At 37.5% G+C, this 14638-nt stretch overlaps 1 protein-coding gene across 1 annotated transcript in view; it reads right to left on the bottom strand.

Moving 5' to 3' along the window:
* Window positions 1-14638, bottom strand: part of SH3BGRL2 (SH3 domain binding glutamate rich protein like 2) — a 106157-nt gene that overhangs the window by 27830 nt on the left and 63689 nt on the right. The window contains exon 2 of the mRNA XM_044002601.1: window positions 10616-10801. Coding sequence (XP_043858536.1) covers window positions 10616-10801 — 186 coding nt within the window. The remainder of the gene's footprint in view (window positions 1-10615; window positions 10802-14638) is intronic.

Genomic DNA, 14638 nt, shown 5'->3' with positions numbered 1-14638 from the left:
TGATTATTAAGTCATCAGCAGAACCAAGTACGTGCAATCTATCAAGAGCATCCTCTACACTTGTGACATTGAAGGCTGTATTCCACCTGATCTGTAGTACTGGGTTAGTTATGGACACCACATTTAGAAAGGACATTGCTAAAATGGAAAGCCTCCAGAAGACAGCAAAGAGAATGGTGAGGTGATGCCATATTTGGATCAGTTTAGCATAGAGGAAAATGATCATTTTCTTCTAAGTATCTGAAGAGCTGTCACATGAAAGGGGGATAGACTTGTTCTCTTTAGTCTCAGAGAGCAGAATTAGGAACAGTAGGTGGAAATTGCAAAGAACCAAGTTTAGGCTTGATATATTTTTAAAAATCTAACAATGACTCAGAGTTAGTACATGGAGTTCTTCAAAATAAAACCAGATGGGGGGTAGCTAGGTGGCACAGTGGATAAAGCAACCGGCCTGGATTCAGGAGGACCTGAGTTCAAATCCAGCCTCAGACACTTGACACTTACTAGCTGTACAACCCTGGGCAAGTCAGTTAACCTTTATTGCCCCACCAAAAAAAAAAAAAAAAAAAAAAGATTAGAAGAATGTGCTTGAGGCAAGAACGTAAAAGATCATCCCAGAGCATGTTCTCTGCAATGGGTTCAAAATAGGACCAGATGACCAGTTTCCATGTCTGTATTAGAAGAAATCCATGTACAAGTATGGTTTGTTTGTACTAAATGGTTCCTGAGGCCCCAGCCTCCGAGACTGATTCTGTGAAGGTAACACATATCTACATATCTGAGCAGTAATTTTTTTTTATTGAAAATGAAATTTAAAGGAATCTATCATCTTAGTTTGTTCTAGTTTGAAAAGCAACTAAAGCTTGAACAGAGTATAAAAATAGACTTAATTCATATTCTAGTAAAGATGCATTTTTTTGAACTTGGTGTTCTTCCAGTGTCAAGAACACAGAAAAACTAGAAAAAACAAAAAAACCCAAAACTAATTCATCTGAAAGACTTGCCACGTGTAACTAATCACTATTCTAATTATTAGAAGTTTCTGCTTCATTTCATCACAATATTTTCAAAACTAAAAGTTTGCCAGCATTTAAACAACCATACAACTTATTCAGTCATTCTTCATGTATGATGCTTTTCTAAATATTAGGCAACCTACACATAGGTCAAAAAATTTAAGAAGCTTGAGGTGCAGTTAGGTGGCACAATGGATAGAATAGCAGTCTTAGAGTCAGAAAGATGCATCTTCATGAGTTCAAATCTGGCCTCAGATACTTATTCACTATGTGACCCTGGACAAGTCACTATCTCTCTTTGCCTCAGTTTCCTCATCTGAAAAATGAGGTGGAGAAGGAAATAGCAAACCACTTCGAGTGTCTCTGCCAAGCAAACCCCAAATAGGATCATAAAGAGTTGTACATGAGTGAAACTAATGAATACCAACAACAATAAAGCTAAAAACAGACAAGAGGAATTAAAGGTATAAAATGATAGGCCATCAGAGTTGCAAGGAGGGATGTTTGTGTTAAATCTCAGTTTGCATCCAGGACAGGCACCTGAAGATGTTCTGTATTCAGCAGCATTTGAAAGTACTTTTTTTTACTACACAGCCTACATGCTAATTGCTCTAGAATCCCACCAAAGACTATAACAGGGATAGTATTTCTTTCTCTTATTTGAATCCTGAATCTAAGCTTTTCAACAGAATGAAGACACAAAATTTTCCCTGGTTTTTGAAAATATTTCATGTTACTTGTTTTCATAAGTAAAACTGCACTTGGAGTCTTAACAATCAATTATTTTTTTAAAAAATCTCTTTGGTACAGAATGTCTAACCAGTACAAGGTGTGATTCAGATTAAGTGGTTTTTAAAAAAATTAATGTTAAATTCTACAATTAGCTCTATAGTTAAACCCAAAGAAATTAACATTAAATTCTATAATTAATTCTAGAGATGAACCCAAAAGAAATTCAGAATGTTCTTTATATCTTTCAAAGGAGCAGCTAGGTGGCAAAGTGGATTTAGTGCCAGGCCTGGAGTCAGAAAGACACATCTTCCTGAGTTCAAATGTGGCTATGGACATTTACTAGCTGTGTGACCTCGGCAAGTCACTTAACCCTGTTTGCCTCAGTTTCCACATCTGGAAAATGAGCCAGAGAAGGAAATGGCAAACCACTCCAGTATATTTGCCAAGAAAACCTCAAACAAGGTCACAGAGAGTGGGACAGGACTGAAAAAAATGACTGAACAACAAGACCTCAAGAAAGTTGTTTCTGTTAACTGTTGAAGTTAGCACTTTCAAAGACAAAATCATTCTCATTATTGAGGTTCTTACAGCATTTAAAAGGTATTTTTGCTCTTTTAATATAGCTTATTGATGCTTTATTTTTTTTACATTCAGACATTTCAAACTACCTGCCATCTCCACTGAACCCTGGCCTGTGACAAAGGAAAGTCAAACAAACAGAAGCCTCCAATATATATATTTTTTAAATTGGGGCTTTGAAGTTTTCAAAGTACTTTGTATGGTAGGTAATCCTGATGTAGGAGGTAAAAAAGGGGGTTAAGAGAAAAACCTAAGACCCAAGCTCTAATTTAGATCTGAGCTCCAAGAGGGGCTATAACTTACAGACCCCAGCTCCAAAAGGGATTAATGGATAACTAAAAATTTGGGAAACTGAGTCACTGAGTCTTATAATTTTGGGGGGATGACTCAGGATCAATTTGACCCTAAATCCATCCCACATCATTTCAGGCACACTCTTTATCCACTATACTACACTGCTTGCTATACTACAGTCAATTTTTTTTCTATCTTCGATGGAGTACCAACATGATATTTGGATTTCAGCTTTTTTACAAATAAATGCATAGCCTCTCAATTAAGTTACCTAAAGATTGGAGCTTGTCCTCACTCAGTGATAAATTCCAAAATTTGTGAGTAGCTCTTTATTTAAAGAAAATATTTTTACATTTTTATAACATTTAACATGAGTAATAAGATTAATTTAGGAACATGCAAACATTTCACATTATGAGTAGTGTGATGTTACTAACACAAACTTCATTGAATAAAAGTTCTAGTGTATTGGTTCTTGTTTTATCTTTTCTTTCTTTTTCACCCTGACATCACTCTTCCTTCAATTAATGATACTCAGTTTCATTCACTGAGGTCTGTTAAATCCTTAAATAAAGAAGATGTTAAATAATTTTCTTTCAAACTGCTAAATTAAAGAATAGTAGCAGAGAGTTCATATGCCAGGACTTGTTGCAAGCTGATTTTTCTAAATCTTTCCTTTGAAGTTATTTACCTCAGTTTGAAAAAGAAAAAAAGAAACAAAGAGCATTTATGAACCTAACATGAGTCAGGCACTTTCTAGGTGCTAGGGATTCAAAAAAGTAAGTCAGTCCTTGCCCTCAAGTAGCTTACATTCTATTTACATTCGATACCATAAGATGAGTAATATGTTTGTCACTGGGAAAAGGTGGGGGTCCTTAGGTATTCCTCAATAAAGAATTACAATTAAAATGTGTTTGTTTGTTTTTTTAATTTGGCCCTAGGGTAGGTTACCAAGAGGTAAGTCTAAGATTTTACCTCAAGGGGAGGAGAGATTAGAAATATCCTCCTCCCAGAACAGAAGGAATGCAAAAGCTTTTATAGAGGATAGAAGGGTTGTTCACCTAAAAGTGGAAAGTTCCTTTTGGGAGTGGGGTGGACAAAACCTGGATGGTTTTCATATTCTTGAGAGTCGAAGGGGATTTTCTTTGAAATGATGGTCCTGACCTTTGGGGTTATCTCTTTCTCCTAGTTCTGGTTAGGTAGTAGTGATGCCTAATTGACTTTCCTGCTATAGAATTTTGTCTCCCCTTACTTTTTAGGTGTGTCTGTCCTAATATCTAGTTGGTCAACTAAACTTTACTAGTCCTTTGTTCCTAGATATGTCTGTCCAGTTATCTGTCATCTTTGGTTTTGCTTCTCACAGGAGAAACTTCCTCTGACTTATCTTAAGCCCCATGTCAAGTTCAATGGTTTAGGAAGAAAAATGTGTTTTCTATTACATGAAAATAATTAAAAGAATTTATATTTTTAAAATCTTCCTGCTTTCTCATCAAGAAATGTTTCACTTATATATCTTTCCATTAAAGTACTTTGAAGCTTTTTTCTACTCTGGTTAAGTGTGTTATTTTTTTTCTTCACACATAGCCATAAATATTCTATCCAACATTTACTTCAGTACCTCCTTAGGGAAGGTCGAAAATGCACAAATATCTTAAGGGCAAGTCTGCACATGCCCTCACCCAGTTTCAGAAACTTGATTCCTTTTCACTGAACTTCTGAGGCTGGTGTTTATACTGGAGGGAGCTATTTAAGAAGGAAACAGAAATCCCCTGGATCCTGTGTGGATATTTGCTTTTTAAAATTCTATTTACATGAATACTCATCTGACCACCCTAGACTTAAGAAATTATAAAGCTTTAGAACTGTTTAAAAATTCTAATCACCTGTATTCCTATTTGGTCCCCGTGACCCTTAAGTCAGATCTTAAGGTTAGGAACATTTACCTCAGAGGTCATATAGTCCAATCCCCATTGTTTTACAAATGAGGAAACTGAGGCTCAGGGAAAGTGAATGATTTTCAATTGAATGAAAGTCACACAAGTAGCAAATAGCAGAGCTGTCAAATCCAGGCTTCACATTCTTCCACTGAGCTCACTTAAGAACATTAAAGGCAAATTGATTAAACTGTCTTGGATTAGACAGCATTTGGGAGGGAGAACCTTACATTATTATGATGTTCCAGTGTTCCCCCAAAAAGAAAAAGGGTTGATGGAGGGTGTGTGTATATGTGAAACACGTCCCTCCCTTCCAGCTGCTTTGAACATCTGTGTTGTTTCATAGTGCTAAACCAGAAACAATCAGGTGACAAGCTGATAATACCAGTTGTATTCCTGCATAAAGAAGACACAGTCAAACAGGGGTTGGATGTGATAAAAACAAAGATGAGCCACTAAGAAAAAGGTCAACTTCAATCACTACCAAATGAAGCGAGTAAACTGGATTGCCTTAGAGAAGGAAATGAACATGACTTTTAAAAGACTCTAAGAGTGTTTTCCAGTGGTTTAAACTGGGCAGAGGCTGTTTCTTTCATGCCTGAGGGCATCCTGCAAGCAAAATTTCTTCCCTTAATGGCTAAGGGCTACTTTCTGCTCCAGTCCATCTCATGAAATTATGATGGGAGAAGTTGATGTTCTCTCTAGTCCTAAAAGGGTATGAAAGACATAGTCATACAAAGCAGTTCTATTCAAACCTTTTAATAGGCAGCCTGACAGTAAAGGCAAATCTTATAGAGGTAGATTTTTTTAAAAAAATTATATCTTATGTTCGGTCAAAGCTGTTTTAATTGCAGAGGAAGAAGGGGAAAAAATGTCTAACATTATCCTATCAAAGAAGTAGCCTGAAAGGGAAAAATACAACACTGTAATTATTCATATTCACTTGCACTAGCTCAAGATAAACATGTTTCTCCTCTCCTTTAATCTCTTTGAGGAGGAACTTTTAATAATTAATCCACATTTTGACTGGCAGGATGAGACATAAAGCCTGATGGCCATTAGGGTGAAATAACTAATCCTAAAGCAATAACTTGAAGAACTGTGAAATCTTTCCTCCCTAGCCTTGGTCTTAAGCATAGAATAAAAATGGTCACATTGGCCTATCTTCAGGTTTGGCTCTCATTAGGCATCTCCCATAGAGACTTTCTACATGTCTAAGGAATGAAAATACACGAATCAGAACACTAGGGGAACAAAAGGCATGGGCTAGATATGTTTAGGCCAAGTTCATGCCAGGATGTGGAGTTGTGGGTGGCCTTGAAAACTGTTTAGCTGAGGGATTGATATTCACAAGCACAAAGCTTCATTTTCAAGGTGCAATCACATCATAGGAATCCATCACTGCAGAACACTAAGGCAAACAGCCTAGTAAAGGTGAAAAGGGGGCAGGATTAAACACTCAGAAGCAGTAGAAAAGAAATTGGAGTTGTAAAGAATAGATAAAATTGCAAAAGATATATTAAATTTTATGCTTTGGAAGATAACATCCAAGACTCCAGATTCGTTGTTGGGGAGATGAGAAATTCATACTTCCTCCCCCAGCACACATTTGCCCTTTTCTAGCCTGCTCCGGAGCTACAGCCTCCCACACTCCTGGAGGTATTTACAACACTAAGAATATTCCTTTTCCTCACACAGCCTGGGGGATTGAGCTGACCTCTGCCCTACGACAAGATGAAGGACAGCCAAAAAAAGATTAGGGACCATGCACTGGCTGAAGGGAAAGGCTGTTTAACACAGAGAAAAGAAAATTTGAGGAATTCATGATCTTTACCATCAAGCATTGGAGGGACTGTTATTGAAAGAAGGCTCAGATTTGTTCTGCTGGTCCCCAGAAGGCAGAACCAGCAGCACCAGATGGAAGAAGCAATTTGAGCTGTCCCAAAATAGAATGTGCTGCCTCAGGAGGAGGTGGGTTCCCTATCACAGGAGGTCTTCAAGTGGTGGCAGGATGAATATTTGGTGAATCTGCTATAGAAGGTATTCTTGTTCAAGTATGGATTGTATTAGATGGCCACTGAGGTCCCATTCGGCTCTAAGCTTCTGTCTCGGTGCTGTGGATGGTGCCACGCTGAAATACGATTAATGAAAATATGGCTCAAAAACCTTTCCTATAGGAAAACACAGTAAGTCTTTTGGATAGACTACCTTAGTTGCTTCAACAGTCTTGGTCTCAATTTCCTCATCTGTAAAATGATGGAATTGTACTAGAGACCCCTTCCAGCTCTAAACCTATGAAAACTATGAAGATAGGTTTGTGAAAAGCTCATAAACTGACATCTTCAAAAAGAAAAAAATGTAGCATTTAGGGCACAAGGGCTTTAAACTGAGGTGGTCTCCTAGACAAGATTCACTGAATACAATTTGAGAAAGGCTTATGATTTTCCAGAAGTGAAAGCCTGAAACATTTTGGCATTGGCTTTTAATAAGGGAAACAGTGGAACAATAGCGTGTATGGTCCAACTCTCTAAGAGCTGTCCAAATTCAGGACTCAACATGGTGTTAATATGAATGTATGGTTCACCTGGATTTGAAGGAGGTGCCTTATTATCCAAAAGTATTTTTTATGAAACCCTGGGTTAATAGGAGCAAAATGTCCTTCAACTGATAAAGTAGGGATAATAACACTTGCCTCACAGGGTTTTGGATACATGAATGAGATGTTATTTGTTTTTTTTTGTTTTTTGGGGTTTTTTTTTGCAATAATGAAGCCTGGGACCTGAAATCCTTCAGGTTTATGTTTGTGTGCTTAAATATTACATGTTGTTATTAGTAATTTATAGGTATTAGGTTGAGATTTTTTTTTTAATTTTTTTTTTTGTGGGGCAATGGGGGTTAAGTGACTTGCCCAGGGTCACGCAGCTATTAATTGTCAAGTGTCTGAGGCCGGATTTGAACTAAGGTACTCCTGAATCCAGGGCAGGTGCTTTATCCACTGTGCTACCTAGCTGCCCCGAGATATATTTTTTAAGTATTTTATTTTATTTTTTTTCTAATCAACAAAGTATTTTATTTTTTTTCCCATTACATGTAAAGATAGTTCTCAACTTTTGTTTATACGAGCTTTCCAATTTCAGATTTTTCTCCCTCCCTCCCCTCCCTTCCCCCTCCCCTAGACAGCAGGTAATCTGATATAGGTTTTATACACACACACACACACACACACACACACACACACACACACACACATATACACACCCATAATAACATTAAACATATTTCTGCATTAGTCATGTTATAAGAGAAAAATCAGAGCAATGACGAAAAACCTCAAAATAGAAAAACATCAGCACCAAAACCAAAAGAAATAATATGGTTCATTCAGCATCTATACTCCACAGTTCTTTTTTTTTTTTCCCCCTGGATTTGGAGATCCTCTTCTATCATGAGTTCCCTGGAACTCTTCTGTACCATTGCATAGGTGAGAAGAATATAATCCATCACAGTAGATCAACACTCAATGTTGATGATACTGTGTACAATGTTCTTCTGGTTCTGCTCATCTCACAATGAGATGTTATTTGTAAAGCACTCTGCAAACCTTAAGCATTATATAAATGCTAACTATTATAATTAAGGTTGGGGCTTTAAAACTGCAGATCTTATCTGAATAATATGGTATCTTCCCCCAGATAATCTAAGAAGTTAAAGTGGAATTCCAAGAAACTTTTGAGGGTTGGCTGAAGGTTCCAAAAAACTAGAAGTAAATCTGGAATAGGTTCTTCCATGAGATTTACCTTCTGGTCTGGGCCTGATATAACACTCCACACATATTAAGAGATTAATAATAAATGCTGATGAATAATCCTACATCAGGGCTTAATCTTCTCTTGCCACCACTATCTTGTAACAGTTCCGGCTGAAGATTAGCTTTTTATATATGTGAACTCTGTTTAAAGAAAATTCAGTGTGTGAAAGCTGAATTTGCAAAGCTAATAAATTAGGGGCTGATAACTTGTCTTATGAGAGAATTCAGTTTCCTCTGAAAGGCAAATTCCCCAGTACACTTAAATTGTGACTAAATGTTGGGTACCTGATCTATTCACACTTTGGGGGAATAAACCTAATGCATAAAGTGAGGTGTATTTGTAGACCAAGTTTTAACCATATCCAACCCAGTTCAATAATCATTTTTGAGCACCTCTGTAAAAGTACTATGGTAGGTAAGATGAAAGAAACACAGTCCCTTGTTTTTCATAGTGCTAACACTCCAGGAGGGAAAAAAAAGAACCAATTCATTCATTTCTATAACATTTACAGTCTACAAAATGCTTTCATCACAACAATGTATTTGTTAGGTAAGTAATACCAAGGTGAGGAAGAATAACAGCTGTCATACAATTTTTTCTTTTCTCCTTTAGAGATCAGGGGATCAGGAAAGAAGGTTAACACTGATCCTTTCATTGGCCTGTTCATTTGCTCTTTTCCTACTTGAACTAACTCATCTTTACATCCCATATTTGTGGGGGAAAGAGAGAGGGCAGTCTACTATCTAGGTAGGAGACAGGGTAAAGGCAAGAGTCAAAAAAGGATGTTTTGGTTCTTTTTTAAAAGGATGTTAGTGAATTTGACTCTCTGGATACGTACTCCCTAGTAATTCCATTGAAATAAAATATAAGTGACCTAAGTGTGAGTAGAAAGTCTCTGCAGAATTCCTTCCAGACCAGACAAAAAAGGACAGGAGAATACAGTCTACAGCAGTAGCCTGGGGATTAAGCTGCTCAATAAGAGCAGATCCTGTGTATCTGGATTAAATTATTTCAATATGTATGCCTCATAAGACAACCCCCAAAATATTCCACCTGACCAAAAAACTCATAAGATACAATAAGGCCCTGGAGAGGGACCTGGACCAGGCATCAGGGAAAGTTCTAGTCAAATGCTCTTCCCTCACTTAGCTTAGATCTTAGGTTGTGTGTGTTAGGGGAAGGGATAGTAAATTTCCTTCTCTAAGTGACAAAATCATGTTTCTGAACAAATGAGATAATACATGTAAAGCACTTTGCAAACCTTAAAGTGCTGTGTAAATATTAATTATCATTACTGTTATTTGAGAAGGGAACAAAAGGCAGAATTAATACTATATCTGGAAAGACCTAAGTTACTAATTAAGAGAATGGGTACTGGGACTTCTGTTGTATGTAGCTGTATGGACGCTGTATATTTCAAATATTCATAAAGATGTCTAAAGAGGAGTTTGGTTTAGAGTCAATTCTTGATTATTCACACTGATGTAAAGGCACAGAGGCAGAGTCAATTTCCTCCTGTCCCCAAAAGGCTGATTCGAAAGTCATTTATATTTAAATATGAAATACAACCAGACACAGATACAGACACAAACACAAACGCACACACTCTATGTGTATTTGTATTTAGACCCATCTCAGCTCAGCTCTATTTTTGCTCAAAGTATGAAACTAGCTAAGTATCAGAGAGAATAAAGCTATTTGAAAGGCAGAAAAGTTGAGAATAACTGTGATTATTTTTTTAATTTTTACCAGAGCTTGATTTCATTGATAGAAGGAACTCATGCTATGCCATTTAGAGTCTTAGAGAGTGGCCTGAATCACAGAGAGGTTACAAGACTTGCCTAGGATCACACAGCTGGTGTGGCAGTGATGGGGCCTGAACCCAAGTCTGCTCTTTCTTTTCTTTCCATCCATCCATCCATCTATATCTATCTATCTATCTATCTATCTATCTATCTATCTATCTATCTATCTATATCTGTCTATCAGGCTATCTTTCTCTCTAGCTATCCATCTGCGTGCACACAGAGAAGAGTCAATGCAATATAGTAGAAAGAGTGCTGACCAATGAAATAACACATCCTGTTCAAATCACGTATACATAGGCATAAAATCCACATCTATATTATATACAATATTTTGTATATGCTACATATCATATAATATACATAGAAGTATGCATATAGACTATAAACACAGAAATCAACATACACATGTACCCAAGTTATAAGATACTACTCTAGTTACTTACACCACAGTATCGATCTCCGTTGAATATTTGTGGTGGTGTTGGATTGCCTTGAGCTGGTATTTTTTCTGGAGGAATGTTCTTGTACATCCACTGTCTTTGTTCTTCTGACATTGTGATGTCTACCTCTTCAAATTCTATCTTGTTGGCTTCTAGAAAACGAACTACATCTTGCTGTTTCTTTTTTATCTGGAGAGAAAAGATCAGCAATGAGAGAAAATTTGAACCAGGAAAGGAATTTTTTGTTTTTGTTTTTGGGGGAAACTTTTTGAATTTCATTCAAAATGAACCAAATTTAACTTCTTGGGGTGAGTTGTGCAAAGAAATAGTGAGTCAGGCAGGTAATAAGCTCTAAAATGGCTGTTTTTCAAATGGCTGAGATATTTTTAAGGTTCCTTGAAAGAAACATATTCGTTTGTTCTCTGCATATAACATTGAGGCCCAAACCCAGACCCACATAGTCACCATTCAGGTCCCGATACTGAACATCTCTCAACTTTAATACTTACAATACTCTCTAATTGGTCTCCCCTCCCTTAAGACTCCCTTCTCCAATCATCATCCACAAAAATGCTAGAGTCCTAAACCCTAGATCAGATTGACGATTGAGCTCAAAGATATTCAAGTGGCTCCTTCTTACTTCTAGGATAAGATGCAAACCCCTTTGTTTAACTCTTAAAGAGCTTCACAATCTGGTTACAGCCTAATTCTCTGGGTATATTACACATTAGTGCCCTTTAGGGATGCTACATCCCAGCCAGAGAGATCCACTTGCTCTCCTTCCTTTATGGCATTCTATTTCCTGCCTTCATGCTTTTGAACAAGTTGTCTTTCCTGTCCCTATACCTGCGATGCCATCCTTCCTCAATTTTACTTCTTAAGATCTCTCTTTAAAAAAAAAACCAAAACAACAACAACAAAAAAAACAAAAACACAAGGGGCAGCTAGTGGTGCAATAGATGGAGCACCGGTCTTGGAGTCAGGAGGACCTGAGTTCAAATTTGACCTCAGACACTTGACACTAGCTGTGTTACCCTGGGCAAGTCACTTAGTCCCAATTGTCTCACACACACAAAAATCAAACCAAACCAAACCAAACCCAAAACAAAAAACCTCCAAACTCTTTGCTGACTTCTCCTCAGCTACTAGTGCCCCCTCAAAGTAAGTACATATTTTGTATTTAGTTATATGTGTAGATGGTTGTTGGTTTGTTTTTTTTTAAACAGAATAGAAGCTAGTTTGTCCTTGTATTCTTAGTGCCCAACAAAATGCCTAGCACATAGTAGGTGCTTTAATAAATGCTTATTTAGGGGGGCAGCTAGGTGGTACAGTGGATAAAGGACCGGCCTTGGAGTCTGGAGGACCTGAGTTCAAATCTGGCCTCAGACACTTGGCACTTACTAGCTGTGTGACCCTGGGCAAGTCACTTAACCCTCATTGTACCCCCCTCCCAAAATCTCTTCTCTAATAAATGCTTATTTACTGATTAATTGCAAAATGGTAATATGATCAGGAAAAATTAGAAAAACACTAGTGTAACACATAACAGTTTACAAAGAACTTTTACATACACTCAGTTCTTACAACCCTTTAAGGCAGAGGGCACTGATTACAATGAGAAAATAGAACTGAGAAGTTAAATGATTTTTTTTTTCAAGGACCCACAGCTTTTTTTTTTTTTTTGCAGGGCAATGGGGGTTAAGTGACTTGCCCAGGGTCACACAGCTAGTAAGTGCTAAGTGTCTGAGGCTGGATTTGAACTCAGGTACTCCTGAATCCAGGGCTGGTGCTTTATCCACTGCGCCACCGAGCTGCCCCGACCCACAGCTTGAATAGAAACAGAGAAGCTAGGACTCAAGTCCATGTCTGCTTACTTCAGTCCAGGACTCTTTTTCACCACACTATGCTTCCAATGCTCTGTGGAGGTGACATTTCAGTTATTTGGGGGATGGGGGGATCCTTTGCAACATCAGGTTTTTTTCCCCCAAAACACAGCATAACAATTCATGCTACTCTTACAGATATTTTCTTTTATTAATTCACAGCAGAAAAATGTACTCTACTTCTAATAATAAGAGTAGAATAAGAATGTAATCTTTAACTCAAAGTCTCATTAAATTTTTAACCCTTTTCATTCTTCTAGTCTTCTATTACCTTCCTTAGTCACTAGGTGTCATCTGTACTCTTTTGTCAAAACCACCTACCTACCTATTAACAGGGTCTTAAAAATGTATACTCATTTTCAAAATGTAAAAGTATATATTAAAATATTTTGGACAGATAGAATATTTACTAACAACATTAAGCAACGTATAAAGAACAAAACATAACTTTATATAATAACACCACTAGGCTCACTTCCTCCAGTTTGCACCCATGTGTGAAATTTAGGGCACCAGAGAATCAGATAACTACTACTCATCAGTGGTCTAGGGGGAACCCTGAGGGGTTGGGTTTCTAGTACTACTGTTCACAAGTTTCTACCAGGGCTCCCTATTTATTATCAGTTAATAGCATCAGTTAGCTTTTAGAAAATAATATTTACTGAGGAAGGTTTGGCAAAACGTCACAAAACATTCCTAAAAACTGGAAGTACACCCTCTCCCTATATACATAAGGTTCTTGGGTAGACCCTGATAGGACAATGGTAGCACCGCATAAATGGAGACAATATGTGTTACCGAAGGATAAACTGATAATGCCCGTTTACTGAAAGTCTTTTTCTCCTTTCAAAGAATTATCGTGAAATTCCGTGTGTGTGTGTGTGTGGGTGTGTGTGTGTGTGTGTGTGTGAGAGAGAGAGAGAGAGAGAGAGAGAGAGAGAGAGAGAGAGAGAGAGACACTCTTTACTGGACTCTTTGGGTTGTTGCCTCTGCTGAGTTCACAGATGAACCTTTTTTGTGCCATGAAATGTCTCACTTTCTGAAGTTATTGCTGTTCTCAAATGACTATTGTTGCACATCTATCTGCAAGTTCTTTCTTTCTCATTATCCATTAGCATTCTAGTGGCCACTGCTAACAACTCTGGTCACTGGTGAAACCCCTCAGATGAGACCTCAGGATCTTCCAAAACCTATACAATGGCCTGGGATTGGGGGGGGGGTTGGGGAGAAGAGGGGCAGGAAAGAAACTCTCTCCTTTCCCCCAATAAATATCCTCTCAGAGGCTTAACTGGAGCTCCCCAGTCTCTGGACTGGACTATTACTGGCTTAGAGATTCCTAATTGGCTTGTTGTTTTGTATATAGGCCCAGAGGTATTTCTGACTCAGGAAATCACAAAATGTTTCCTGTGTAGCATCATTTATGTTTATTCAAAGATCAAAACATTTTGTTGCTCTGAAATTGATTAATGGCCTGTCCAAGTCTAGTTTATACTATGAAATGATTAATTCAATCAAGCAATCTTGGGCCTTCTGTGGTTCTTCTGCACTGATACAGGCAATCTGTAAACTCCTAAGAATTGCCAAGAAAAGTGGAACAATGAATTTCTAACAGTAACTAAATATAATTGCTCAGGGAACACATAAAGCTTTTTTTGAGATGGCTTAACTGGTATGAAGTGGTGGTACCAGAGCATTGTGAATAGGTGCTAGAATTGGAATCCAAAAAATATAGGTTAAAATTCTGCCTCTAACATCTACTAGCTGTTAGACCATAAGCAAGTCAATAAATTTCTCTGAGGCTCAGACAACTGCATATGACTCTAATTTATGGACTGCTGCCATCTGAATTGATGAAGGCGTTCTTGTATTTGGACAGTCAAAATTATGTCACTGGTGCTTGATACTGAAGTATCAAGCAGCATTCTAAAAGACCTCCTCTCTTGTGTTCTGGAGCAAGCACTCACATAATTGATCACAATAAATTCAAAAAGAGATGAGCCTTTGACATTCAGGAATAATAGAACACATTTGCAAATACATTCTAAAATACTCATGCTACTAATAATGGTATATGCCATACATAAAGAGAATTCAATGTTGTGCTTGGTTTCCAAACCAGTGACTTAAGCAAAGACAGACGTGA

Source organism: Dromiciops gliroides, chromosome 4, assembly GCF_019393635.1.
Source record: "Dromiciops gliroides isolate mDroGli1 chromosome 4, mDroGli1.pri, whole genome shotgun sequence".
Taxonomy (NCBI): domain Eukaryota; kingdom Metazoa; phylum Chordata; class Mammalia; order Microbiotheria; family Microbiotheriidae; genus Dromiciops; species Dromiciops gliroides.
Note: the sequence above shows the minus strand (reverse complement) of the source record. Positions and strands in the feature narration are given on the sequence as shown.